At 56.3% G+C, this 26352-nt stretch overlaps 9 protein-coding genes across 9 annotated transcripts; 5 read left to right on the top strand and 4 right to left on the bottom strand.

Annotated features, from left to right (window-relative positions):
• Nucleotides 1-485: 485 nt before the first annotated feature.
• JN550_008184 (uncharacterized protein) lies at nt 486-2043 on the top strand (the record flags this gene model as incomplete). Its single annotated transcript, XM_049320118.1, has 2 exons — nt 486-496; nt 570-2043. The coding sequence occupies 2 exons, from the start codon at nt 486-488 to the stop codon at nt 2041-2043; spliced, it is 1485 nt and encodes a 494-aa protein (XP_049169971.1).
• Nucleotides 2044-2916: 873 nt separating this feature from the next.
• JN550_008183 (uncharacterized protein) lies at nt 2917-4176 on the bottom strand (the record flags this gene model as incomplete). Its single annotated transcript, XM_049320117.1, has 7 exons — nt 2917-3306; nt 3374-3502; nt 3575-3690; nt 3754-3812; nt 3888-3910; nt 4001-4071; nt 4137-4176. 7 exons carry the CDS (start codon nt 4174-4176, stop codon nt 2917-2919), a joined length of 828 nt encoding a protein of 275 aa, XP_049169970.1.
• Nucleotides 4177-5270: 1094 nt separating this feature from the next.
• Nucleotides 5271-6466, top strand: JN550_008182 (uncharacterized protein; the record flags this gene model as incomplete). Its single annotated transcript, XM_049320116.1, has 4 exons — nt 5271-5352; nt 5419-5605; nt 5692-5842; nt 5960-6466. 4 exons carry the CDS (start codon nt 5271-5273, stop codon nt 6464-6466), a joined length of 927 nt encoding a protein of 308 aa, XP_049169969.1.
• A 2696-nt stretch (nt 6467-9162) lies between these two features.
• On the top strand, nt 9163-10797 carry JN550_008181 (uncharacterized protein; the record flags this gene model as incomplete). The annotated part of the gene is made up of 6 exons (XM_049320115.1): nt 9163-9376; nt 9453-9844; nt 9898-10064; nt 10123-10336; nt 10394-10522; nt 10630-10797. 6 exons carry the CDS (start codon nt 9163-9165, stop codon nt 10795-10797), a joined length of 1284 nt encoding a protein of 427 aa, XP_049169968.1.
• A 458-nt stretch (nt 10798-11255) lies between these two features.
• Nucleotides 11256-12118, bottom strand: JN550_008180 (uncharacterized protein; the record flags this gene model as incomplete). Its single annotated transcript, XM_049320114.1, has 4 exons — nt 11256-11282; nt 11352-11521; nt 11605-11660; nt 11823-12118. 4 exons carry the CDS (start codon nt 12116-12118, stop codon nt 11256-11258), a joined length of 549 nt encoding a protein of 182 aa, XP_049169967.1.
• Nucleotides 12119-13538: 1420 nt separating this feature from the next.
• On the bottom strand, nt 13539-14976 carry JN550_008179 (uncharacterized protein; the record flags this gene model as incomplete). The annotated part of the gene is made up of 2 exons (XM_049320113.1): nt 13539-14359; nt 14439-14976. 2 exons carry the CDS (start codon nt 14974-14976, stop codon nt 13539-13541), a joined length of 1359 nt encoding a protein of 452 aa, XP_049169966.1.
• A 1835-nt stretch (nt 14977-16811) lies between these two features.
• JN550_008178 (uncharacterized protein) lies at nt 16812-17466 on the top strand (the record flags this gene model as incomplete). Its single annotated transcript, XM_049320112.1, has 3 exons — nt 16812-16930; nt 17040-17202; nt 17371-17466. The coding sequence occupies 3 exons, from the start codon at nt 16812-16814 to the stop codon at nt 17464-17466; spliced, it is 378 nt and encodes a 125-aa protein (XP_049169965.1).
• A 1687-nt stretch (nt 17467-19153) lies between these two features.
• Nucleotides 19154-20724, bottom strand: JN550_008177 (uncharacterized protein; the record flags this gene model as incomplete). The annotated part of the gene is made up of 6 exons (XM_049320110.1): nt 19154-19302; nt 19365-19499; nt 19572-19652; nt 19717-19764; nt 19818-20446; nt 20552-20724. The coding sequence occupies 6 exons, from the start codon at nt 20722-20724 to the stop codon at nt 19154-19156; spliced, it is 1215 nt and encodes a 404-aa protein (XP_049169964.1).
• A 2636-nt stretch (nt 20725-23360) lies between these two features.
• JN550_008176 (uncharacterized protein) lies at nt 23361-24473 on the top strand (the record flags this gene model as incomplete). The annotated part of the gene is made up of 1 exon (XM_049320109.1): nt 23361-24473. One exon carries the CDS (start codon nt 23361-23363, stop codon nt 24471-24473), a length of 1113 nt encoding a protein of 370 aa, XP_049169963.1.
• Between the last annotated feature and the right edge of the window lie 1879 nt (nt 24474-26352).

Here is a 26352-nt window from a genome sequence, read left to right as displayed (position 1 = left end):
TCATGCAAATGAAGCTGGGAAAGACAGGACTGTGCGGGCTCGTTCGAGCAGGCCTGACGAGACAACAATATAGCTTGATACGTCAGGTCAACGACTTATATGGAGAAATCAGACTAAAGGAGTGGGTAGAGAGATATAGTGTATGTGCTACCGCTCGTAGGTATCCACCGTCCGCGACGCAGGACAGGCAGTCCAAGCGGAACCATGCCATCCGATGAGCATAATTGAGACTGCACGAGGTCGTCCCAGACAAGCCGACGGCAAGAGTGTCGAGTTTGCAGTTGTCAATCAAAGATATAGCAAAAAGATAGGGCAGGGGGGGAAAAGGAAGAAGAAGAATTGCTCCCCAGCCTGCAACGATGGGCCATATCTTCAGGGGCGCACAGGCTATCATGGCAGCATGGCTATGGCAGTCTTTGCGTCGTGGGGTCCAGGCCCAGGGGCCCGGCTTTAGCTGGGACCCCTGAAAGCAACATGGGCCAAACATGGGCCAAGGGTCTGTCTTGATTGGGCCAGAAAACCCAATTGAGTGAATCTCCCTAGAAACATCCCACATCGAACGAAACCAGTCCCCACCCCCAATCGCCACTGCCAGACGACTGTCTTCTAGTCGGTCTGCTTCCTGTCGAGGTCCGTCTTCTCACACCGCAGGAGAGAGATTCGAGGTGCCAACCTCCTTCACACTCGTTTTCCTTCATCAACACCGTACTGCGAAGCGAGAGGCATGCGACCGTGAGCTCTTCTGCCCCCCCCGAACCCAACAACTCGACCGAATACTTCTCCAACGGTCGGCTGGCCATCAGCCCCAGGCCTACACTCGCCATGGCTCCCTCCAAGACGTCCTCGACCGTCACCGCCGCCTCCACGGCCGGCGAGGCACCGCCCGCGGTCCTCAAGCTGAACGCCAAGGGCAGCAAGCGCCAGGACCCGGACACGGACGGCGGCGCTGACCAGCTGCCGCGGGACCCCCTCGAGACCAAGTACCGCGACTTCTTCTGGACCTACACCGAGGAGCCGCACCGGACGCGGCGGCTGGCCATCATCAAGGCGCACCCGGAGGTGACCAAGCTGTGCGGGCCCGAGCCGCTGACCAAGTACGTGGTGCTGGCCGTGGTGGCGCTGCAGGTCGCGTGCGCCTACGCCATGCGCGACCGGCCTTTCTTCTCGCTGCCCTTCTGGGCCCTGGCCTACGTCGTCGGCGCCACGGCCAACCAGAACCTGTTCCTGGCCATCCACGAGATCTCGCACAACCTGGCCTTCCGCTCGCCCACGGCCAACCGCCTGTTCGCCATCGTCGCCAACCTGCCCATCGGCATCCCCTACAGCGCCTCCTTCCGCCCCTACCACCTGACCCACCACAAGTCGCTCGGCGTCGACGGCCTCGACACGGACCTGCCCACCGCCCTCGAGGCCGCCTTCCTCGACTCCATCCTCGGCAAGGCCTTCTTCTGCACCTTCCAGATCTTCTTCTACGCCGTGCGGCCCATGGCCGTCTACCGCGTGCCCTTCACCTGGGTGTCGCTGGCCAACGTCGTGGCCCAGGTGGCCTTCGACGCCGCCGTCCTGCAGACGCTGGGCTCGCGCGCCCTGCTGTACTTCCTGCTGTCGAGCTTCCTGGCCGGGTCGCTGCACCCGCTGGCGGGCCACTTCATCGCCGAGCACTACGTGTACAGCACCGTGACGCCGACGCAGCGGGACCCGGGCAACCAGGTGCCGATCCCGGAGACGTACAGCTACTACGGCATCGGCAACCTGTTCACGTACAACGTCGGCCTGCACAACGAGCACCACGACTTCCCGGCCGTGCCGTGGACCCGCCTGCCCAAGCTGTACGAGATCGCCCGCGAGTTCTACGAGGACCTGCCCCAGCACCGCAGCTGGAGCTACGTGCTGTGGCAGTTCATCTTCGACGAGAACGTCGGCATCCGCTGCCGTGTCAAGCGCAAGGAGGGCGGCCGCCTCGTCGGCGTCGACCCCCGCAAGGCCGTCAGCAGCGGCGCCGCCAAGGCCGCCGACTGGGAGGAGAGCGAGATCCAGGCCTAGAGAGCATTAGAAAATGTGTGTCTGGGGCGGTCTTGTTCCTGTTCCGCTCTTGACCAAGAGAGAGTATAGACGGCGCTCATTGTATGTGTATATATGGGGCAAACAAAATAGACGTGGACCTTTTTGGCATTTGAGAGTATTTGAGTGTAAAAAGGCCTCTCGACAACACCATGTGTTCATGTGATGTCCCGCTTGGTTATAACCGCTTTATAATGAACGATTTCAATCTTGATGAAAGATACGATAACAGCCAGATCGGAGGCGGTAGATAGACCTCCACGCAAGACCTACACGATGGGTCTTCTTTACTTCACAGATTTGCTTTCAAAAACTCATGATGCTTTCGTAGAATGTCCAAAATCCATTTCATCAAGACGAACAAATGAAAAGAGTACAGGCTAGAGTACAACGACGGGTTTCTCTTCCTAAATCGGAGCATCTCAAAAGACTGCCCCCTAGCGATCGCCCCGTTCACACGAAACACTCCTCTCGCTCTCTCCACTCTCCCACACCACCAGTCACTCAACACCTAGAAGTGCTTCTTCTCTGGGGAGTTTCAGTCGGCTAGCGGACTGCCGCCCGACCCCCTTTCCAAAGAAGGCACGAGGTGGTATGATAGGCCACCCTCCTTCGTGCAGGCTTCCCCAGGGTATGCCGACACCTTGCACACTGGCATACGTCGGACTCACGGGCTTGTTACAGCCAGCATCGGAGATACCACCATCGGTAGGGAGACCGGCTTGGGATGAACCAGGGCCAATAGTCTCTCATCGTGTAGCTCCTCACTCTAGTCCTATTAAAAAGATGGAAAAATAAAAAAAGAAGAAGCCCTGCTCGGCGGTGGTATCATATGGAATGGACAACCTTGGTCCACTAGAAGAAAAGGTAGGCCAGCAAGAAGCTCACCAGGCACAGGACGGCCGTGATCTTGACCGGCACGCCCTCGGTCCCTTGGCGCACTTGCTGGGCGAGCGGTGCACCGGACTGCGCCGACGAGGACTTGTCCTCGGCCGGCTTCCGCTGCCTCAAGCCGCCCTGGTCGTTCTTCAGCTGCACGATCGTCTGCTGAGCCTGTGAGAGTTGTGCCTTCAGCTCCTCGTACGTCTCGGAGGCCTTTGTGGATACAGTGGCTGCGACACCGCCCAGTGCAGACGTAGAAGGCGAGTTGTCGGCATCGCTCGTAGGCTCGTCCTTGGGGGAGGACTTGACGTAGTCGGAAGGCGACTGGTATGCGGGTGGTGCGACGTCAGGGGTACCCTCGTGCTGCAGAAGGATTCTTGTGAGAAACGGGGGGGAACGGTCGGAGATCAGGGGGTTTGTGTGTACTTACGCCATTTGCGAGCGTAGACTTGTTCGGGGTGGCCAACACATCGGCTTGGTTGCTGGCAGCGCCGCCAGAAGACAGGAAAACGACTCGGATCTTCTTCTCCTGGATCTGGGACTTATCAATGCCATCCCACTATTGGCCGGTTAGCTGTGTTTCTCGCTCCGGGCGAGTCCGACTGTGGACGTCGATTGTGGTGGTGCTTACAATGGAAGCCAAGTTGCTGAACTCCTTGTCGCCCGAGATGGGCACCGACTGGACGAGGAACTTGTCACGGCACTTTGTGTCGAGCGGCGGTTCTTGCTTCATGGCCTGGAGGATGACTATGAAGAGAGAAACACATTAGACGCGGCCATCAGGCGATCGGGACCGGGTCTGCTGCCCACCTTGAACCTCCACCTCCTTGCCGGGCTCGATGCGCCCCGAGTTCGGGCGCACACAGTACCTGTAGAGACAAATGAGACCTTGCGCACTGATGGGGGGGACTCTTCAGTCCGTGGCATCTATCGCTGGAACGTACTGCTTGGGTGCGGTGGTTTTGACCTGGAAATCTGTTAGCTAGACTGTCCCACGTGTTCGCGCACACGGCCGGGGAGCATGGGGAGCATGGGATGCGACGGGGGCGAGTCGTACCTTGAAGGCCACGGGAGAGGAATTGGGGTTCCTAATCTTCAAGACCTCGGAGACCTCAACGGTGAAGGGACCTGCAGCAACTTGTGAGCCAATGCATCCTCTGCGTCTATCTGGCGGGCAGGCGGCGATGACGTACGGTGGAAGCCGAGCTCCTGGGGATCGATCTCGACAGACATGGCGGCGGTTGTCGTAGGGTCGCTGGGCTTGGTAGAAGGTTACAGAGGTGCAAGGTCGCCGTCTGGAGAGCCTGATCGCGCGAGGTCCAGTACACCGCTTCTATGGCTGGCGGCTGGAGGGGAAGAGTCGCAGGATCGGGAGGGAATGTCGGCTTCGGGTGTTTGTCAGCTGCTTGTGGTCAGGAGGCAGCCGAGGCGTATGTACGGGTGTATGGCGTATGGTGTATGTATGTGTATGTGGGCGTACTGCAGGACAGGACGGTCTATGGACAGATGTGTCTCTGAAAAGATAAGGAGATGTCTGAGAACAGAGCAGAACGGAACTGGATGCGAGCCGGGAGTCACGGTGAAATACAGAACCTGGTGGAATGGTGCGATCGGGAGGCCAGCAAAGAGCCAGAGAGCCAGTTTTCGCTGTGGTGGTGAATGGCTACGACATAGGCCAAGTAATTTGTTGCATCAGAAGGGGGCCCCCCTGGCCGCATCAGTGACCAGTGCTTTTCCCGTCCAGTCCCTTGGCCCCCAGTGGTCGCCCGTCCTCTTTTTTTGCGCCTGGGCTCTGGATTTCGGGGGGAGGGGAGCCCGCTGGCGTGGGAAACTGGGCACCTCTGCAGCCAGCCGCCAGCACATCACTGAGCCCGCTGAGATCATCTCCCCGGCGAACCGGTTACCAGCCAGGCGCTACCAGGGCACGCTAGATACGCTAGATGCGCTAGGCCTGATCAGCCCAAGCCCCTGGAGGGCCACAGATACCCAGAGACCCAGAGACCCAGAGGCCCAGAGCCAGGGCCAGCTGTCCCGCAGCCCGCTGGAGGCAGCTGCAGCCATGACGCAGGCCAGACGGGGGGGGACCAAACCTAAGCCAGCTTTCCGTTCCATCGAGCCTCGGGCTGGGTGAACAAGTTGAGGTAGCTATTCACTCCGGCCCTGGCATAGTCAAACACCGGATTCACCCACCGGCACTTCCTTCAGCGTCTGCCGTCTTTGGATTGTTCTACCAGGTTGCGACTAAACACGACGGCCTAGTTCTTCCGGCCTGACCATCCAATCATTGAACCAACTGCACAGCAGCAAGCCGCCCCGCCGTCGCCATCATGTCGTCGGACCTCGATACGCTGCTGGAGATGGGCTTCGACAAGTCACGTGCCGAGCTGGCCGTCAAGAAGAGCGGCGGATGTGAGTATTATACCAAACCTCGGTGCCACTCCTCCCGTCATTGCCCACATGCTAACAATCACACAGTGGAGGGTGCCATGAACTGGCTGGAAAAGACCCAGGACACCCCCATCGACGAGCTGCTGGAGGAGGAGAAGGCAGGACCCACGGCCGCCGAGCTGGGCGACGGCCAGGTCGCCAACTCCATCGTCTGCAACGACTGCGGCAAGAAGTTCCGGAGCCAGGAGCTCGCCGGCTTCCACGCCGAGAAGACGTACGTTCAATCTTGACGCTTGCTGTCCTGCCGAATGTACGGCTTATACAAAGTCGGCATTGCTTACACTCCACCCCACCTCACAGCGGCCACGATGACTTTGCCGAGTCAACCGACGAGATCGCCCCTCTGACCGAAGAGGAGAGGCAAGCCAGGCTGGCCGAGATGCGCGCCCGCCTCGCCGAGAAGAGGGCCAAGCAGTCCATCCAGGACAAGGAAGAGGCCAGAGCGAACGAGGTATACCACTCTCTCTTATCTACTTCTACCACGTGACCTCTGTTGTTATTTACACGGCGACCTCTTGTCCACTCTCGCCATCTTCCAGACAGACTGACAGGCCCTCCTCTTTTGCAGAAAATCCGCCAAAAGGCGACCCGTGAGACCCAGGACGTCAAGGAGGAGCTGCAGAGGAAGGAGCAGATCAAGGAGGCGGCCCGCAAGCGCCAGGAGAAGCTGGACGACCTCGAGGCCAAGCGCCGCATCAAGGCCAAGATCGAGGCCGACAAGGAGGAGCGCCGCCTCAAGGCCGAGGCGGCCAAGGCAGCCCGCGAGGGCCGGCCGGGTCCCGGCGCCGAGGCATCCGCTGCGCCTGCCGCCGCCGCCGCTCCCGCCGCTGCTCGCCCGACGGCCAACCACACCGAGGCACGCCTGCGGCTGCAGCTCCCGAGCGGCAACGTCATGAAGACGCTGCCGGCCGAGACGACGCTGTTCGAGGTCGCCCAGATGCTGCAGTCCGAGAGCGGCGTGACGGTCAACAAGTTCAGCATGAACTTCCCCCGCAAGGTGTTCGAGGGCGTCGACTTTGGCAAGACGCTGAAGGAGGCCGGTCTCGTGCCCAGCGCGGCCCTGATTGTGCAGTAAATGGACCCCATGCCTCTCTGGAGAGCGGCAGCGCACCCGCTTGCGGAAAGGGGGTGAGGGGGGATCGATGAACAGGAATGAGTGCATGGAAATGGCGTTTGGCAATGGTTGGCATCCCATGGGGGGAAAGAATGCGTTTCTAGTTACGAAGCAATGTCGTCCTGGATGATGGGTTGTAGGTGAATGAGCACCCGAGACCGGCAGTTGCGCCAATGCTTTCTTCTTACTCGAGAGCGAGGGCTTCCGTGGATATATCCTTCAATCAAAAGTGAAAAACAATAGCAGACGCTAAAGAGTTGTTTTCAGCCATCGGGGTGGTACTTGTAGCAATCATGGGGAAAAGGCTGAGAAAATGCTACCGGTCCACGAAACAGCAGTACATTCAACGCAGGGGCCCGGGATCCCCTGGGGTTCAGATATGGGGGGGCTAGGAATGATGGTTGGTCATCTCTCAAGAGCGCATCGTCATATTACTCTATATGCTGAGCGATCTCATGTAATTCCCAAGGCATCCGGATTCTTTTGCCATAGCCTCCTTCACGCCACACCATATGCGGTGTTCAAGTAAACCCCAAAGCCCATGCAGTGCGAGTACAAAGGGAAAAGTGTGCGGATAGATGGAGAGAGGTCGTCGTTGGTATTCCTGGTCGTGAATTCGGGGAGAGAAAGAAGCGCTTCATCATACGAGGAAGGCCGCTTAGTCGAAAAGACCGAAACCCATGTCCTCGTCCGACTCCTCCTTCTCCTCTTCCTTCTCCTCCTCCTTGGCGGCCTCGGCAGCACCACCGGCAGCGGCGGCACCACCAGCAGCAGGGCCGGCACCAGCGGCGGCACCGCCGGAGCCAACGTTCGACAGAAGGTCCTTGACGTCCTTGCCCTCAAGAGCCTAGATTGAGTCAATCGCGTTAGTCTCGGCTATGGGAATCCAAGTCTCATTTCGTTGGTTCCGTGGTGGGGGTTCTTTTTCTTGCTATTGCAGCGGGCTATGGTCGTACCTTGGCGAACAGAGAGGTCCAGATGGGCTCGATGTCGGCGACCTTGGCGGCCTTGATCAGGGTCTGGAGCTTGTCGGCCTGTGCGATTGCGAAACTTGGTCAGCATGTCCAGTGAACGTGTATAGCATTGAATTGGACGGGTAGTCCGCCGCCTGCGTTCCCCCCAGCTCGACTCTCCTCCTCTCCTCGCCTCCCCGCCTCCTCGCCCTGCCTCGAGGGGATCCGTCTCTTTATGCATTGCTGGCGGGGAGAAGGGCCCGTGAACATAAAAAGTATGAACATGAACATACAGTGATCTCAACACCGTCATCGGCGAGGATGAGCGCCGCGTACGACGAAGCCAGCTCAGCGGTCGACATTGTGAAATGTGTGTTGTTGGGTGAGCAGAAGGGAATTGGGCGTTGTGGTGCGTTCTGCTGTTGCGAGGTCGACTTGTCGTTGGTGACTGAAATTACCTGCTGGCGATTTTACTGGAGTCGATGCCGGACCAGAGCCCACCAAGCCAGAAATGAAATTTCGAGGGTTTTAGGACCCTAAGCGGTTTGGGCCGGAATTTTGTTTGGCCGCCTTGGATCGGGCTTTTTTGTGGGTGTGGGTTAAGGCTGTATTCACTGTGCCGGGCGTGCCAGAGCACCAACAGTAGTCAGTCAGCTTTGTGGCCAATGGGAGCGAGGCAGAGCGAGGCAGGCAAGAGAGAGCCTGGACCATCCAAATCGCACCACTGTAGGTAGCGGGGCTTTTCTTCAAGCCCAGTGCCACAGTGCCACAAACAGCATTGCCCCGCGGCAGCACCACGGCCGCCAACGGTGATTGCCGCTCAGAGGGCCCCTTATCGCTGTTTCTTATCGAGCTCGACTACCCCCATCGAGAATCGTCATTGCCCCACCTCCGACACCGTCCCGAGCTGCCTGCGACCTCTCTGTCTGCCCTTGCCACCCTCGACGCCCTCGACGCCCTCGACGCCCTCGACGCCCTCGACGCCCTCGACGCCCTTGAGGCCCTTGATGCCCTTGCTTGCACTGCTGCACTTGCCGGCTTCTGTAAATGAACAGAACCAAAACACTACTGACTTGCAGTTGACTTGCCTGGAGCCAAGTAGAGTTGCCATCAAGAGCCTAAAAATCCGAACATCCCCCCCCATCTGATTATCAAGCGCCTCCCACAAGCACCCCAAGTGTCGGGCTGCATCGAGGATAGTCCCTGCACCCGCTTGCACGAAGGCCGCCCTCCAAGCTTGCCGTCTGGCCTCGACAGCCCTCCTGCGCTCTGGACGCATCTATCTATCTGCAAATCAGCCTTGGCTATTGGCCTGCCCTTAACCCCGACGACCAGACTGGACCACCTCCAAATACACCTGCAGCAACCCATACCTGTACAGGACCTAGGTACATTAAGGTAGCACCGTCCCCCATCCCTCATCCAGACGTCATTGGACCTCCCACGCGTCTTCTAGGGGGGTGCTTGCATATACTGTTGCCGCCTCATTGGACCGCCCGGCCCCCGTCAAGCAACCCGAGCCTACCCTAGCCTTGCCTCGTCCCCATAACCCCAGAGCCGGACAAAGCGCTGTGCTGTGCTGTGCTGTGCTGCGCTGCGTTGTGTGCATGAGGGGTCTGAAACTATCTTTTCTTTGAAGATCATTCCATCCTCCAGTCCGCCATTATCTTTCTTGTCCCCTACGGCAGCGCTCCGGCGAACGAGATGGATACACCCAAGATCCCGCCGCCCCGGGACGAGGGCGAGAAGCAGGTGCTCAAGGAGCTCGAGCTCGTCCTCTCGGAGCTGCAGATCCTCAGGGCGGACCGCGCAAACTATGTCCGCTCCCAGGATGTCATGGTCCTCCACGACAGGACCATTGAGCAGGTCCGCCGGCTCAACGAGATCAGGCAGGGCAAGAAGACCGAGGAAAACAGAGGTGCGCCACCTGCTGATTCCCCCGTGCCCGTGATGCGCGCTCGCTCCCGGCACAGAGATGCTGACATGCAGCTTAGTCGACCGAGTAGTGGACAGCTGCTTCCAGCTCCTGTCCTTGTTCTTCATGACGATCGGACGCAATAAGGAAGCACCGGCCGCCTACGCCCTTACATCGACCATCAAGCGTCTCCTCGACCATCTTACCGAAGCCGACCTATTCTCCGAGAAGGATCTTGCCAGCATGTCACACACACTGAAGCGCCTGTCGGGCATCCTGGAGAAGGCACAGCTGGAGGACGACTCGACGCCTTTCCTCCTGACTCTCCTTTCTAACAGAATCGAGCGATGCCAGGATACCCTGAAAGCCCTTAAGAAGAGACTGGAAGACTATGCAAAGCCCATCCTTGCTACTCACGAGAAGCTTGTGTCCATCCTGCGACAGATGGCTGCCATCAATACCAAATCCAAGGTACATCCATCCCTCCGTGACACCCCTGTCTTACTTCTGACGCCCCGAACTAGTTCAAACCTGAAGACATCCACAAAGCCCAGGCACATCTGAAAGATATCGACGAGAGGAGGGTCAACGGTCAGTTTGTTGACGAGGATGGCAATGTGCTGGCTGGGAGTGACCAGGTATCATCCCTCTTGGATCGATGCCAAAGATATACCCATGTCGTATTGGAGAGGTTGGTCATCATTATTCTTAACCCACCCCGGTCACTGTTTTCTGATCACTTCAAACAGGGCTGGGAATATCCCCGAACAGTGGAAACCGCTGTACAGCGTTCTCGTTGGCATTCGGAACGAACTTGATAAGCTCTCGTTGACTCAGGCTTGGTCTCTTCGCGAGACCGATCTCTACGATTTCCAACGCCAACTGGACAAGATCGACGAAAGCCGAGTCGACGGAAACTGGCTGGACGAACACGGCCGCCCAGCTGAGTTATATGTGCAACGGGTGTGTAGCATGCACCGTAACAAGAGCCTAGTACCAGTTCACTGACGGCCAATCCAGACACTCCTGTATCTTATCAGGCGTAGCTACGGTTACATCTACCATCTGATGATATCGTCCGAGCCGGTGTCCGAAGCGTTGCTGCCAGTTTACAACCAACTCCAGACCCTGAAGCGCTGCCTGATTGAAGTTGAGTCGAATGGCGGGGTTTCGTCCGCCAGGGAGCTGTTTCCGTACAGCATGAAGGCGAGTCACTTGAACCCACGATGAGACTACATGACTAACGGGGTATGCAGCTCACCTCCATCGACAACCTTCAGAAAGACGGAAAGTTCATGGTTGGTGACGATATTCCCGAAGGCCAGGGCGCCGTTCTGGACTTGCTGAATGAATGCTTCGACCGATGTTATAAATTGCGATTGGTTGCCACAGAAGCGGAGGAGGCAGCTGCGGAGCAGGCCTAGAGAGCAATTGTGCCTAAGGAATGAGGATTTCTGGGAGTCAACACGCTACCCTACACCTGGCATAGAGTTCGACGCATCTCGCGTCTCGCGTCATCTACACTATCATCCGCGTAGGGGCAATATGCGACCCAACGTACGGGTCCCGGTACGGAACAACACGTGGTATTCGAGTATCGGTTTCTGGACACCAATCAAAGGGGACGTTTTACAGTTCAGAGGGCCTGGAAGCGGAGCCCAACACACTCATGAGTACTGGTTTCCTATGATGATTCTGCGCTGGCTACGCATTGCTCAGCCGGAATGACCTTACTACTCGAAATGTGGCCATAGGATACCTGAATGGACGGTTTCATCACTTGGGGGTATACTAGCATTGTGGGAACAGGACTGCATTTGGCTGGCGATGGACCTTGCATTGCAATAAGCGGAGTCGTGTTAATCGTCTTTAATTTAAGCAGCTATGGGTATCTGAACGCAAACTTGACCTATGATACCAATGTCAGTGTGATGTCCCCAAAGTAATTGACCTATTCAGTCACGACGGCTTCGCTTACAGGCCAGATTTGCGCATTGTCAACGTCCCACACGCCGCTCTTGCTGTAGATGTCCTTTCTCAGGATCTCACGGCACTCGTCGACGGACTCGGCTACCATGATCATGGTGCTGCCGTAGAAGTCCCACTTTGTAGCATCAGTGCCCTCGGGCCTGTCCTTGAGCGCCGCACCTGAAAATTGGTGCGATATTAGCGACGCTGTTCCTCGCTGCTGCATACGATAAAGCGAGCTCTAAGCAACAGCGATAACTCACCTCCCGCCTTGTAGAATCCCGAGTCGATGAACGGTTGTAGGCCCTCAAAGTGCTTGCTGTTTTATTTCGGAAAGGTCAGTTCCTCGACTTATTCCTAAGTGAAAATAGAATTTGAAAGGGGAGTGTCGGCGGCAGGGTGGTGGGGTGATTTATAGTAAACAGATGCCCAAGGCCTGTGGGGGAAACAAGATAGAGGAGAGGGCGCGCATCCAACTCACGCTCGCACCTCCAGCCGCTTCGGCTGCGACCCGGGCTTGTCGGGCACCACGGCCAGGAACTCGTACTTGCCCGCCGGCGGCGTGCTGATGGCGGGGCGGGCGGGATCCGAGGACGACGAAGACGACGAAGCCATGGCGCGGGCCTGGAGGAGTGGTCGTCTCGGCTGCGGGGGGGCCGGGCACGGTCTGGAGACAGGTGACAGGAGCGCCCTCGAGGCTGCTGCGGTCCGGGCAAGGGTTGTCCTGGATATCTGGCGAGACGACGAGAAGGGCACGAGGAGTCGAGGCGTCGCCATTGTGGAAGGGGGGGGTTAGAACGGGCAAAGGGTTGAGAAGTCGGAGCTTATAATACACACAGAACGGGGATCGCAGGTCCCAGATTAAGCCCCGATGTTAGGCGCGGCCAATTGGTGTTAACTATGTACGACTTACGTAGTTACAGGTTACGCGCGCCCTTGCTGAGACCGAAGGGAGCAAAGGATGGCAGACGGGCCCCCCGACACCCCCCCGCACCGACCCTGCAGGGCAATTATGGATTGCCGATGCGGGTTCCACGCTGGGGTGGGGTTTCCTTCCGGATAGGGGGCTCGTGGTTCTGCAGTATACAATTGCCCGGGTGAGCGGGGGCGAGTGGCGGCTGTTTCTTAGTATACTACTGGGGAGGCCCATTTCGCCGTGTTATGTTATAAATGTAGCTGTTGCACTCTGTCAAGTCGAACTTCTTCAAACCTTCCGAAACTGGTGGATGGACTGTATAAGCCTCCCCCTAGCCCTGTATACAAATCTCCACATGTGTTTCTGCATATAGGATGGCAGTATGATAGGTTCTCCGCGTGGCTCGCGAAAGAGAAATTTACTTATAGGAAGATGATCTGGGTAACAGATTCTTCTCGACCCTCCTTTTGGTTGGATTTTATTATCCACTTTCAAGAGATACTCCCGCATCAGAATCATGGCGGCCAATTCTAGGTCATACTCATTGGTTACCGATTTGTGTACACTATATCTTTGCCTAAGTTCTGCCCCCTTTTTCTACTAATAACGAGTTCACAATGTGTCTGAAACGATCCCATGAGACACTACTCCGCTGTGTGAGGTCGGCAAGCACACGAGCCGGCGGCCGCGGCCGTAAGGCTGCTGGGTGCGGAGAGAGGAAAGAGAAGGCGGCCGGGAGACGATGACGACGACGACGGTGGAGGCCGACATGGATGTCGGGGCCGGAGATACAGACGCCCTCACGGATGAGCCCTAAGAGCTGGGGGCCTTTGTCAGGGAGAGAGGTTAGACAGTTGGCTGGGTCCTTTCGAGAGGGGATGGAGCTCATGGGCGAGGGCGAGGAGTAGAAGCGCATTGTGGTAACCCGAAGACATCATGAACGTGTGCTTGTGTGCGTTGGTGGCAACAAATCACAATTAAGGTCTCGGGGGGACGCACATGATGTACATTTAACAAGCTTTATTTGTGGCCGTACCGGAGTATGTCTATACGTACAAAGAAGGGTATCGTATTTGGATCCGATCCATACCTTCCGCTGAATTGTCACCATTCAAATGCATGCAACCGGGACTTCCTGTCCAGGAGTCCTTTGCTAGATGTCTCCTCCTCCTCCTCCTCCGCCCCTGAAATACCGCGACCGCGCTCTAATCGTATGTGCGGTGCCCTCCTCATCACAGCTCATTCAAATGCCATGTACGCAATGATGGCGCGTGATCAATATCACAGCTGTGGCTCCGGGATTTCGTCAGCCTGCCCAAAGCCGGCCTTCTTTCGCAATGCTTCGCTCTTCTGATGATGCAATTGCTTCATGACGTATTCGTATGTCATCATGGTGACCGTCGCGGCCGGCACGGCGCGCATCATGTTGACGCCCATGCCGGCGTAGAACGCCCTCCAGCCTTCCTCCATTAGTATCGTGCGGAAGGTCATGGCCACTCCTCTGTACTTTGGTTGAGGGATGGGTTGGCTTGTAACGTTCCCGGGCTTGCCTGCATCCTCCTTTGGCGCAGAAATACCCAGCCCTTGCAGATATTCGACTCCCGGTGTCGGTCTCCTTTGTGTCTGTAACCTTGTGCGAATCACTTCGTGTGGGTAAGTGGCAGAACTCGCCATGATCTTGGATAGTATTGAGGCCGAAAGCACACCGATCCAGTGCCGGGAGGAGTTCTGGTCATCCATGTGTCCCATCTGTTGCCCCGTGAACTTGAGCCTCAGATATTCGTAGGCCGGAAACTGTACGGCTACGTGGGTCAACCCAAGCAGGGCTGGTGTGAGACCCGAGTAAAATGAAAGGATACCCTCGGAGGAGTACATCTTCCGCGCGGCATCCAGCGTGGAGTGGTAATGCCACGGGGAGTTGATGGTCGGCCTCGAGGTTGGCGTGTTGCCGGACCTCGGGAAGACAGACATCTCTCTGTTGTAGCCGTTCGATGACTGCGACATGAGACGGGTCTTGATGACCCATATTGGGTTGGTCACAACCGTACTGCTGGCGCCAGCAACGATGGAGGACCAAAAGTTAATAACAAACTGGCTCCGCACTGGGCAATCACCAAGTCAGCAGGGAGGCTCGTGGACAAAGCTGGAGGGAGGGCCGGCAGGGAGATGTCTTGTACTTACCGTTATGCTCAGCCATAACCTCCTTGCTCTTGGTGTAGACAGTAAACCACACAGCCCACGTGGGCAGGTACCCCAGAATGATGGGCCCCAATCCCCGATATAATCCACGGATGCCCTCCTCTTTCCATATCACCCTTGCTGTGCCCATCAAGCCCTCGTAAACCTTGTGATGACCCACGTGGCGGCCCTTGGCCACGGGCACGAAGCCGCCTTGGGCCTGCAACTTTGTCTTGATCACATCCAGGGGACAGGTGACAACGCCGGAGGTGAAGCCTCCTACGGCGCCGGATAACGCGTTAAACTGCGACTCGGATGCTCGCGCGGCCCATTTCTGGATGGGGGTGAGGGCCTCGGCGTTGTGCAGGGCCATGGTGGCTGCGACCGAAGTCGGCGAGGCGACGGCCCCCTGGTTGTGATGTTCGCCTGCGGAACCCTGGTGATTCGGCGGCGAGGATGTTCTCGAGGAGAACACCCCATAGCCCGAAGGAGTGTGTGGCGGCCGGGCGGTCGGATCACTCTGGGCTTGGTCGTGAGACATGACCTGGAGACAGGGCAGTATCACAGAATCCTCCGGCGGCAACGATGAGTTCGGAGCAGGTGGTGGAAGTTGGGGCCTCTGGCAGCGGTCCGAGGCCCCCGCGATGTCTCTGCTTTGAGGGCGAGAAACTCGACTCGCAGGTCAGACAGGCGCCGCTGGTTCGATGGCAGCGGGTGGCCTTCGCAAGGCAGGCGGCCGTGGACTGCCGCGTTTCGAGTGTCGTACGTCGGGGTTGTGGTTCGACGCCGGATGCAACGCCAGGCAAGGAGGCCGGTGCGAGAGTGCGCGTGCGTGTGCGGTGTGCGGTGTGCGGTTTGCGGGGAAGAGGCTCCCACGCAAGTCCACCGTCGACACTGTTGAGCTATGGGCTGTGACGGGCCATTGGCATCCAGCTGCGGGTGTGCAAAGTGGACAGAGGGCCGAATCCGTGGACGCAGCGGGTGGTGAGGGGTGACGAGGACAGGATGGATGCGGAGGTCGCAAGATCGGTTGCGAGCCAAGCAAGGCGGTGGTGAGTGAATGGGCCCGACCGACGGTTCCTCAAGCCAAGCCAAGCCAGAATCAGAATATCGGCTTCGGCCCTTGAGTCTTTGGCGCTCTCTCTCGCTTTCTCTCTCTCTCTCTCTCACTAACGTTGCAGCGGGTCTGCCCCCCCCTCTGGGACCCCCAAATTCCCAACGAGCCGCTGCTGACCTTGCCCGACCACTGGAAGCACCGCCGGCGAGCGCCGAGCTTTACCCTAACGTAACCTGGAAGCTAGCGTAGATGACGAGAGCCCGTAGACGACTCGGCTCACGCCCGGTTTAAAATAGGGGACGGCAACCCGTGGGAAGAAAGGTCCGCCGATGTAGCGTGTTGGAGAAGCGTTCAATATGTATCGTAAAACTGTGCAGAATTGGGCAGTCGCTGGCAGTGGATAGATAGACTTCAACTAATAAGAAAGGGGCCGCAATCGATGCCTTTTGTCGTTTTCGTTTCCTCGGCCTGGGATTCGCATAGGAAAGCCAGCAGTGACCTCATACCTGGGCTGACAAAGCTGATAACCGGCTGGGACTGCCCAGGACCAGCATCGGATGTGGATGGGCACTCCCACTGCGTTGGCGGACCCGAAAATATACCTAGGTAGGTCCCTAGGTATGTATGCACAGCAGTCACATCCCGAAAACCACCCGGCATCTGACGGCCACTATACAAATCAGACGCCCGTTTTGACGAAGAGCATCTGCGTGCCTGACATAGGCTGGCTGAGAGAAGTGGACGCCGTCTTGAGAAGCAGATAATCATGCAGGGTATGGCGATTGATTCAACCAATTCACCATACAAGTGTAACTACATGCCCACATGTGCGATCTATTTCTTTTTATTTCTTTTTTTTTATCTTCTCTGGTAGATAGCTATGGCGATCGGGTCAATTGTTCTGTATCGTATTGTATGTACGGGTGCTGTTCAAGGATTACTAGTAGCAAGTGATCGGAGAACAAGGCGAGAGAGTTGGATGCACCACCACCCGGACTCGGAAATCCTATGGCAATGTGAAGGAGATGGCCCTGTCTTGCATTAACTGATCTACCAACTGCGGGCATTCTTGAGAGCCATGGCTACATCTGCGCTGCCCTGTGTAACAGTCTGTTTACAGACAGCTTTGACAGCCATCTGCAGAAGACGACGACGAGAACCAGAACGGCCCACGGTGGAGCCACGTGACTTTGCCGGCGCCCCGGGCCAGCCAGTCAAGGTGCAGCAATTATCACTCACATCACGACTCCCGGCCCATCAGCAGCCTCTGACCGAAGCTCCTCCCTTCAGTCAACCACCCTTCCCACCCGCCGACAATCATGTCCGCCTACCCGTCTCTCGCCCCCTTCGTCGCCAAGCGGCCCTGGCTGCGCAGCTTCCTCAAGCCCGTCGCCAATTGGTACGCCAACGCCGCCGGCTACCGACAGCTGGGACTCCGGTACGTTTTTTTTTTCCCTCCTCTCCCTCTCGCCATCACGACACCCCCATGGGATCCGGTTGCGAACAGGAGACACGCCCGTGCTGACTCAGATTGCGAACCCCCACAGTGCCGATGACCTGATCACCGAGGAGTGCGAGGACACGCTCAAGGCCCTCAAGCGCCTCTCGCCCCAGGAGGCCTACGACCGCGTCTACCGCATCCGCCGCGCCATGCAGTGCTCCGTCTCACACCAGCTGCTGCCCCAGGAGCAGTGGACAAAGGCCGAGGAGGTTAGTTGCTCACCAATCACCCCCTACGCGCGCACCGTTTCTCCGTATCCCACGCCTGGGACCTCGGAGTGCGGCCTGGACATGGCGGTCCGGGTTGGCGCATGGGGAATATATAGCGGGAAAGGCCGGACGTCAAGGAGAAATCGCTAACGTGTGGCTACGAAACAGGACGTCCCCTACCTCGTCCCCCTCATCGAGCAGATCAAGGCCGAGGCCAAGGAGAAGGAGGACCTCGACGCCCTGACCATCGTCAAGAACCACTAAGCTGGAGTGCCTGGGCGAGATACTAGAAGGGCGGGATCGTTTGGAGTCCAACTCAACCCTCTCCAGGGCACCTGTACAAATAAAGAAAGCCGAATAGAAAGAGAGATGCATCATTGCCCCCCCCCTTTTTTTTGTATTGAGCAGACAGCAGCAGCAGCAGCAGCCTGTTAGCCGGGACCTTTGGGTCGAGGGATAAGCGGGTCCGAGGTGTATCAGGAGACTTTCATGTGTATAGATCGTGGGTGTTTGGTCTTTGCATATTCCCATTGCCTAAAGATGAGAAGTGCCATTCTCGTCGTCTGCTCATCCCGTTGGTGACGATATTGACGCTGTGTTGTGTCTGCGTAGACAAAGTAGCACCATCCCCAAGTCTCCCGCAAAACAGACATGCGAAAGTCTCCTAAATATAGAAGATAAAACTAACACAGGACATACACCTTGGACACGAACCATCCCTCCCATCCCCTGGTTCGCCCAGACGTGCTCGATGCGGCTGAGACGAAGTTGGATATTGGGGCTTATGGAACCTCCCATGTATGCCAGAGAATCCATGAGTACATGCCTGTGACACCCCAGGGCCGCGTCATATTTGCCCAAGCATTGTAGAAGGGAAGGAGTTTGGTCTCAGACCTGTCGGGCTAGGGACGGCCAGGATATACGGGTTCGGCTTGTACTATCTTCTTGCCATCAACTCTACAGACCAGATGACCAACCATGAGATTATTGACGTTAGTGTATGTATGTGCTTTTGTAGGCCCCAGTATCGACCTGACAGACCTTGACTTTGGATGTGCCTGACCTGGAATGTGTCCTTGTATCAGTACAGTTGCGATTGCGCAACATAGGGAGCAGGACTGCTCCACGTTTACACATAGGGGAGCACAGCTCTGACCCTCGGTTGAAACCACGATCATTGTGAATTAAGAGCAGCGATGTGGTTTTTAGGGCAATGCTGTCGCATTATGCTACACAAAACCTTCCAATACACAACCCTCCAGATGACCCCGCCGTCTGCTTCCACAGGACTTGACTCCGGGCGTCCCTCGGTCTCCTGCCCCTCATGCCGCTCTTCGACACCAGCCTCGAGGCGACTAGTTAGCCGCCTCTGCCATGCTTGATAGCCAAATTCTATTACATTGGGTGGGGGGAAATGCGCCCAGAAAAAAAGACACCATGCTACCCATGCAGAATAAACAATCGGCGCGCCCGGGGTTCGGCACGCAGTAACAAATAGTGAGACCTAACCACCGAGGCTCGGTCGATGAATAGGGGCAGATGGTGGGCAGCGGACATCAATGCCAGACAAGGAAGCCTAACCCCCTCGTGGCGTCGTGAAGGCCACCCCCGACGGGCCGAGGGAGGTTTGAGACCAGTCATAGCTATCCGGTCAATTTGTGATAGGGCTAGGACGAGTGAAGGTCGACGACCTGACCAAGATTCAAAAACAAAAAAACTGCAAAAACAAGAAAACTGTATCCGGTCCAAAACTCCTCTTGTCCCAGTCTGCGATGGAAATGAAACGCAGCAATCGGTGGGATGCTGGTTTGTGCGCATGTCATGATGTTCTTCATACAAGATTACGTTCCTCTGTTCGCGTGTGATGGTCGGATGCCTGAGACCGGTGGACATTATCGGTACACAGCAAGTATATGGCGTAAAGCAATATGGCGTTGGGTGAATCGCCAGTCTAAGCGTTACCGGGCTTCTCGTCGGTGTCGATATGCCAGACAACGTAGTTCGGCAGACCAATGACTTCGTATCCCGCCCGCTTGGCCATCTTTGCGAATCCTTCTGTTTCGGCCTGGTTTTCGAAAGGATAGCAAGGGAAATTGATACCTATCAAGGGGTAAGTTTACAGTGCCTTGACGCGGGTTTCGGTATAGGGTTGCGATACGTACCTGATCGGTGAACATCAGCCTTTACGAGAATGTTGACACCGCCGATGCCGTCCAGCTCTATTTCCTCGTCCTTGTCGTTCCGCCAGTCACCCATACGGGCCATGTGTTGACGTCCAGTGTCGTACTGCTTGTACCCTGTGTCACCACCCCACCATTAGTCACGGAACACCAGGCAGACCCAGAAATGGATAGCATTGCGAGTCTCACCTTCAGCAAGCACCGTGTCTTTGCTCAGGCTATTTGCGAGCTTCAGGCCCTTGTCAGATTCAACCCACGAGTTGTAGTCGACTAAACAAGACTAGGTTAGTTTCTGGCTGGTCGAAACGTGGTACGTATGTATTCCGTCACTCACATCGGCCTTCAATGTCACGCCCATCCTTGTAGCGGTGGAACCAGATGTCTGCACGCAAGTCAGTGATGCGAAATGAGAGGCGTCACTGCAGTTCAACATACTCGGCACAATAATATCGCGGTCATGAGCGATGAAGTCCTCTAAAATCTTCTTTGGGCTGTCGACGATGTCGACATCGCGCCAGAAGACCCACGAGTGCTCCGGCTTGAGGGCAGCCGATAGGAGGTAGTTTCGTGCGCGCCCCATGGCCTTGCGTCGCGGGCCCTGAGCTTCGAACCCGTGTCTGTCCTCGACGGACTGGCTGAGCTGGAAGTGGAAGTCCTTCTCGACAACCATGGCGCTTCGGAAGGGAATCTTATCCGGACGCTTCTGGATGCGCTCCAGCTCCATTGCCAGGACTCCCAGGGTATCGTCATTGGAGTCACCAACAAGGAAAGCGAGGTCGATCAAATGGTGGGGGTAGGTCAACTCAGCGATGAGTTCAAAGTACTTGCTCAGGTAGGGGGCGGCGTCTTTCAGGGGCGTCAGAATGAGGACTCGCTCGTCGTTCTTGACGGCTTGGCGAGTAGACTTGATGGGGTTCAGGTTGACGGAAACGATGGAGGACTCGTTGACTTCTATCGGGGTATGGTGGTTGAAGATTACTGGCGTCTGCAGGTGGGCATTCCATGCTTGCTGCTCATTGAGCGACATGTCCATCGGTGGTTTCGACGGGCCCCAGCAGTAGAAACTATAGAGTAGTAACGTGGGTCAGCTATGTCGCTCTCTGGGGTGCTTCCCTCGTCTGCCGGGAGGGGGGTCCCGCTGCGCTTTACAGTGAGATAGATGTCCATACCTTTGCATTTCATTCGCCGACGATCTGATGCCGCGCCATAGCAATAATATGATGCCGGCGATGGCAATGGACAGGAGAAACCGTGTTCTCGTCACGAAAAGCCATACCGCCCTGGTGGGAGGTAGTTGTGCCTTGGCGGACTTCCAGGTGATGCCGCCCTTGGGAAGAAGCATGATGAGCCCTTCGGGTGGCCCTTTTCACCACCCTTTGAACGTGCCGCGCGTGGAGGATTCAAGTCGGGTCGCAGTGCGACACGGTCCGAGTACGCAGCCCTGTCGAGCAGCCTCGTGTGTGATGTGGCGTGGCGCGTCGTGTCCGAGGGCCCAGCTGCGCGTGCAACCTCAACGCTAGAAGACGGCAGCGAAGCACTGAATTGACCACGGTGCCAGCCCCAAGAGTGGTGGGCTTCGACAAGCAGGTCTTAGTTAGGAACTGTCCCCTCTATGCGAACGAAAGACGGGAAGCTGCCGGACGGGCGAGGCCAAAGAGCACGCTGCGCAAAGCTGGTTTGTCGGTCTGGGCAAGTCGTCGTGGTCGTCGTCGGTTAGGGGGGTCGCTTCGTCGTGCCAAATGCTGACTGGCCCGAGCAGGAAGGAGTTGAAGAAAAGTGACAACGTTCGCAGCCGAGAAATCGCCAGAAGCTCAATTGACGCAAGCTAGCGAGACGGCTTGGATCCGGCGACGTGGGAAAAAAAAGCTGGAGACGGCGAGTCGAGCCTGCACGGGCGCTGGACAAACTCGGTGCTGGTGCTGGTGCTGGTGCTGGAGCTGCCAACTAACGCAACTGTGCTGTCACGGTCACTCTCACTGGCACTCGGGCTTTCCACGTCGTGTTGTCTGACTGTATGTTTGGTCCTGTGCAAAAGTCCACGGGACTGGCGAGTGTCAGCACGGAGGTGGAGAGCGAGGACCGAGATGGGCCAGTCCTGAGTCCGGACTGCAATTACAACAGTGGGAAGCCGAGAGAATCCCTGACGGATGACTGGATAATTCGGCAGGATGGGGAGCGATGCTGGCTAACTAGAGGCGACAGCAGGAGAAAGCTGATGCATGGGAAATACGAACGAGCGACCTGGGACTGGGACGTGGAACCTGGGGGCCTAACAGCCGCCGCAGCCAACGAGCACCACCCGGTACCAGCGGCACTGACGCGAGTCCCAGCGCCCCAGCGCCGAGTTCCAGGCCTTGCGGGGGCCAACCTGTTAGTGACGGCGGTATCCACCGTCCCCGTCTCGTCTTAAGCCCGCCTGTACCCTCGCTATACGGACTCTGCAATTTTTTAAGTATCGCCAAGACTGCTATCATAGATTTTCTCGCGGCTGCCATTTCCATGAGAGCACAGGCAAGCAGGGGGTTCCCCCCTTAGCAGAGCGACGCGACTCCTTTTTCGCATCCTGAGTTATCTGCCTGAACCACTTACTGTATGTAAGATGCAGCCCACACGTTACCTAAGGCACAGGACAAGATCGCGGCCCAGGCTTGCTTGCATGATGGGGGACCGTTGACTAGAGGTGCTACATTTCACCGGGCAATTCTGCACAAGCGTTGATTCTCCAGTGTTTCTATTCTAGGTTGTCATCGCCCCCGACCCTGCCGACGAACGCTCGCCTGCCCGTCGTCTGCCCGACTCGGACACAGTGGTCTCGAAGCTAGGGGGTGCACCCGCTCCACTATGGATTCTGGGTACTCATCACGGAGATCATCCCAGCCTCAACTAGTCTTGTGCTCCGGCTGCGACCCCAATATGTGAGGATCGTCAAGCCAGGCTGCATAGCGCACGATACAGCACAGCACGGCAGCTGCAGTCGCCAGCTGCCCCCGACTTATTAAGCTCGTACAGTAGGCCCGGTCGTATCTTGGAAATCAGAGATGAGATGGGTCAACAACTCTCTGCTGCAACCAAGGTCCACGGGGAAAGCCTCGCCAATGGCCCATCTCTCCCTTGTGACGGTCCCATATTCCTCCCCAAAGTTAGCCCTGTGATAAGTCGTTGTTGTTGCCACGCACATAAGCGGAAGTGGCAGTGTTGTCCAGCTAAGGCCGACCTCCAGGCAAAGATTGCTGAAGGATCGTCTTGGCACGCTGAGGCTGTTGGGACTGTGGAGGCTTTGCAACATATTCCAACAGAAACCCATCCCCCAGCCAGGTTAACCACCACTATGTAGCCGTAGCTAAAGAGACCTACGTATGTTCTTGGCAACAGTCTTTAGCTTGTTCAATTGACTTTGGTAAACGCCTGAGATTTCAGATGACATTCAGATGACAGCGTACGTGGAACTCCAAGCCTGGCGAATGGCTTTGAAGGCGCCAGCTGCCAGCCGGCTCGGCGAGTCAGCTTCAAGCCAAGGTGACAAGGCAAGGGCGCGTGCGTCTGAGCTGACTAAACGATGATGATGGAATTCCGTGTGCTATACACTGCAACTCCATTTCCGACATAGAATTGGTTTTCGATGCCAAAAGGTTTCATGGTCTAAAAAGTCCGTCTTGTGGCACAAAGGTCTACGTTTTGTTTGTCTATCGAAATATGGTCATCGCCCTATGCACGACTAACGCTGCACTCAGGTTCCCCAGGCATGCCCTTAGTTGTGGCTTGATCTCTCAATCTCACTTCGTTTCTTACGCAAGCGATAACACTGCATTTCGAATTGTACCAAATGCTGCTCTTGAACGGCTTGTAAGCTCACCGGTATCAAACTTGAAGCAATCGATCTGTGCGTCATCAACTCTGAAGCTGGCCGCACAATCGCAGCCATCAGCCTGCCAAAGCAAACCGACCCGGAGTCTTTGGAGAGACTTTCCAATAAGAAGCATGTCCACTCGGCGATCCGCCCGGCTCAGTGCCGCTGCTGAGGCACGGCTTTCGCCTGAAATTATGCCTCCTCCGCCAGTTGCAGCAAAAAGGTCGCGGAAGAGGAAAGCAGAAGCAGACTCCTCTGCGCCCCCAGAGCCGGCGGAGGAACAAGCACCATCGACCCCGAACAAGAGGCGAACGAAACCAAAAACTTCGATTCCGCCTCCGGCGACACCCACGCCGAGCAATGCAAAGCTCATGGGCGAACCTGTGCTCAGCAACGGTTTGGACCCCACGACGCCGAAGCCCAGGCCGGAGGCAGTGAACCGCCTCGCAGATCCGAGGACAAGCAATGCTACTCTTCTGTCCCCTGAAACATCCCGCATTGTTGCATCCAAGTCGTTGGATGCAGTATCGCCCTCCAAGGCTGTAGATGTGAAGACGACCACGGCAACTCTGCTCGCGGAGGCTTGCGAGCACTTGATCAAGGTCGATGCCCGGATGAAGCCTCTGATCGACGCTCATCACTGCAAGGTCTTCAGCCCCGAGGGGCTGGCTGAGAAGGTTGACCCGTTCGAGTCCATCTGCTCGGGCATCATCTCGCAGCAGGTCTCCGGAGCAGCCGCCAAGGCCATCAAGAAGCGCTTTGTCGAACTCTTCGAGTCCGGAGAGAATGTCAAGTTCCCACACCCGTCGCAGGTGGCGGCCGCGAGCATAGAGAAACTACGCACCGCCGGGCTCTCGCAGAGGAAGGCCGAGTACGTGCAGGGCCTGGCGGAGAAGTTCACCTCGGGCGAACTGACGGCGCAGCTGCTGCACGACGCCCCGTATGAGGACGTGCTCGAGAAGCTGATCGCGGTGCGCGGCCTGGGGCGGTGGAGTGTCGAGATGTTTGCATGCTTCGGGCTGAAACGCATGGATGTGTTTTCGTTGGGCGACCTGGGCGTGCAGAGAGGCATGGCGGCCTTCGTGGGGAGGGACGTGGCCAAGCTCAAGAACAAGGGCGGCAAGTGGAAGTACATGACCGAAAAGGAGATGGAGGAGCTGGCCGCACCATTTGCGCCGTATCGGAGCCTGTTCATGTGGTATATGTGGAGGGTTGAGGAGACAGATGTAAGCACCATGGAGTAACGGTGTTGTTCTCCAGGTAGATCTGCTTAAAGAACGCTGTATAATAAATGTACAATATACCACAGCTATCATTAAATGAGTTTTACCAGTCTCTGTTGAGGGGGGGAAAACAAGCGTCGCAAAGGAAAACCTCACGAAATGTGAGTGACTTATATCTAAGACCAGGACGTTGTGTCCGTCGTAGATGAGCAGAGATATAGTCTTGTCATGATATATGGCTTATATTGGTGCAAATTATATAGTTTGGACAGTCATCTCTTTTAGATGTACCCTTTTGATCATCTTTAATACCATCCGTCACAGTTTACATTGTTGTTCCAGCTCGAGGTCCATGGATTTCTTCATTTCCCCGCCAGCTCAAGCCAGCTAGAGCCAGACACCTCCGGCCAAGGTCTGGTTCTTAAGGTCTCATGCCATGCTGACTCAATAAGGGCGTAGGCTGTCCCTCTGAATGGTAGATCAGAGGGTCTAGTATACCATCATATCTGTGCCTTTTCAGCCGGCTAGGATAACCATGTATGTGGCCGCTATTATGGGCAATATCATTGCCATTGACGTATGAGGAGTGCTCTTGGAAAGACATGGTCGTGTACTATTTTCAGAGTATCCACGGTGTTTTTGGTAGTGAACCATCCTCGGCGGTGTGGCCTGGGTACTCAACGACGATGGGCTTTCTGTGTAATGCACTTCTTGTGGTATTAGATCCATGAGCAAAATCATCGTGTTGATCACCTGGAGGCGCATGTTAGATAATCTGAGATTGATATGCGGTGCTGTCATATAATGCATTCGATAGGCCACACCGCCAGCAGTGCTCCCTTTCCTAGAAATGAAACTCTCGCATCGAAGGTTGTCATGTTTCCCCTATAAGAGAGACGTAGTGCATATCCTTGTGATGCGTACGGATGATATGGCCGAACACGTCATAAATGGCTCGGCCAAATCTCAGGTCCCTAATACGACCTCCTCAGCCAAACAGAAATATGCCACATTCAGCCTCGGGCACCTTCGGTCTTTTGGTGAGCCAACCGTGGCTTGCCCAGGGTTTGCAGCCACTACTAATACAGCGCTAAAATCATACTGATTTAGTATTGCCAGCGTAATATCGGGACCACGTTCATAAGATTGGCGAAGCTGCCGTACCATGCATTCAAGCATGTTTGGAAGTACCATTTTACTGGGCAAACTACTCCAGCGGACTGCACCCGAAGCTATAGATCACGGCGGTCATTCAAGAAGCGACTAGACCGTCACGAGGGTGATGTCTCATACTGTGTTTCCGTCCTTGACTATAGCTCTACTGTAACTAGACGCCCGGTTTATATGGCGATTTGAGCGGGTGTCCTTCCAGAGGATCTCGAAGCGATGCCCAGGCTCCAAAGCCTAGGGTGTTCCCTACGCTTGCTCCGACCAGAATTACCATTCATAGACCATGTGGCTTTGGTTTCCGTCTCACGTAGTTTACAGGGGCGGCGCCTTAAACAATGCATGTATACACTGTATAGGGTCATCGAGACAGCTGTCATGGCCGAAATGTAGATACGGACACTCCTGTACTGATGTCATACATTTGAATCATTCTGTGAGTTCAAGTGGCACCGAAGCATGTAAATCCCCCTTTCTTTGATGCCAAAACTTTACTTGATGATTGAATGGGGACAGACTCTTCCTATGCCAGTCGAGATGATACAACAGAACAGCAGTGAGACAGGTTTAGCGTTCAGGGATAGGCATATAGGATAACATACACAGACCAGTACCTATGCTGTCATCGTAGTCCACTTTACATGTTTCTGGTGAGTTTAATTGGTGTTGCAGAATATGAGGGTTGCTGTCATCCCATACGTGCAGCTCTTGCAGAACCCCCCACGGCTGAAGT

Source organism: Neoarthrinium moseri, assembly GCF_022829205.1.
Source record: "Neoarthrinium moseri strain CBS 164.80 chromosome Unknown scaffold33_Wmoseri_CBS_16480, whole genome shotgun sequence".
Taxonomy (NCBI): domain Eukaryota; kingdom Fungi; phylum Ascomycota; class Sordariomycetes; order Amphisphaeriales; family Apiosporaceae; genus Neoarthrinium; species Neoarthrinium moseri.
Note: the sequence above shows the minus strand (reverse complement) of the source record. Positions and strands in the feature narration are given on the sequence as shown.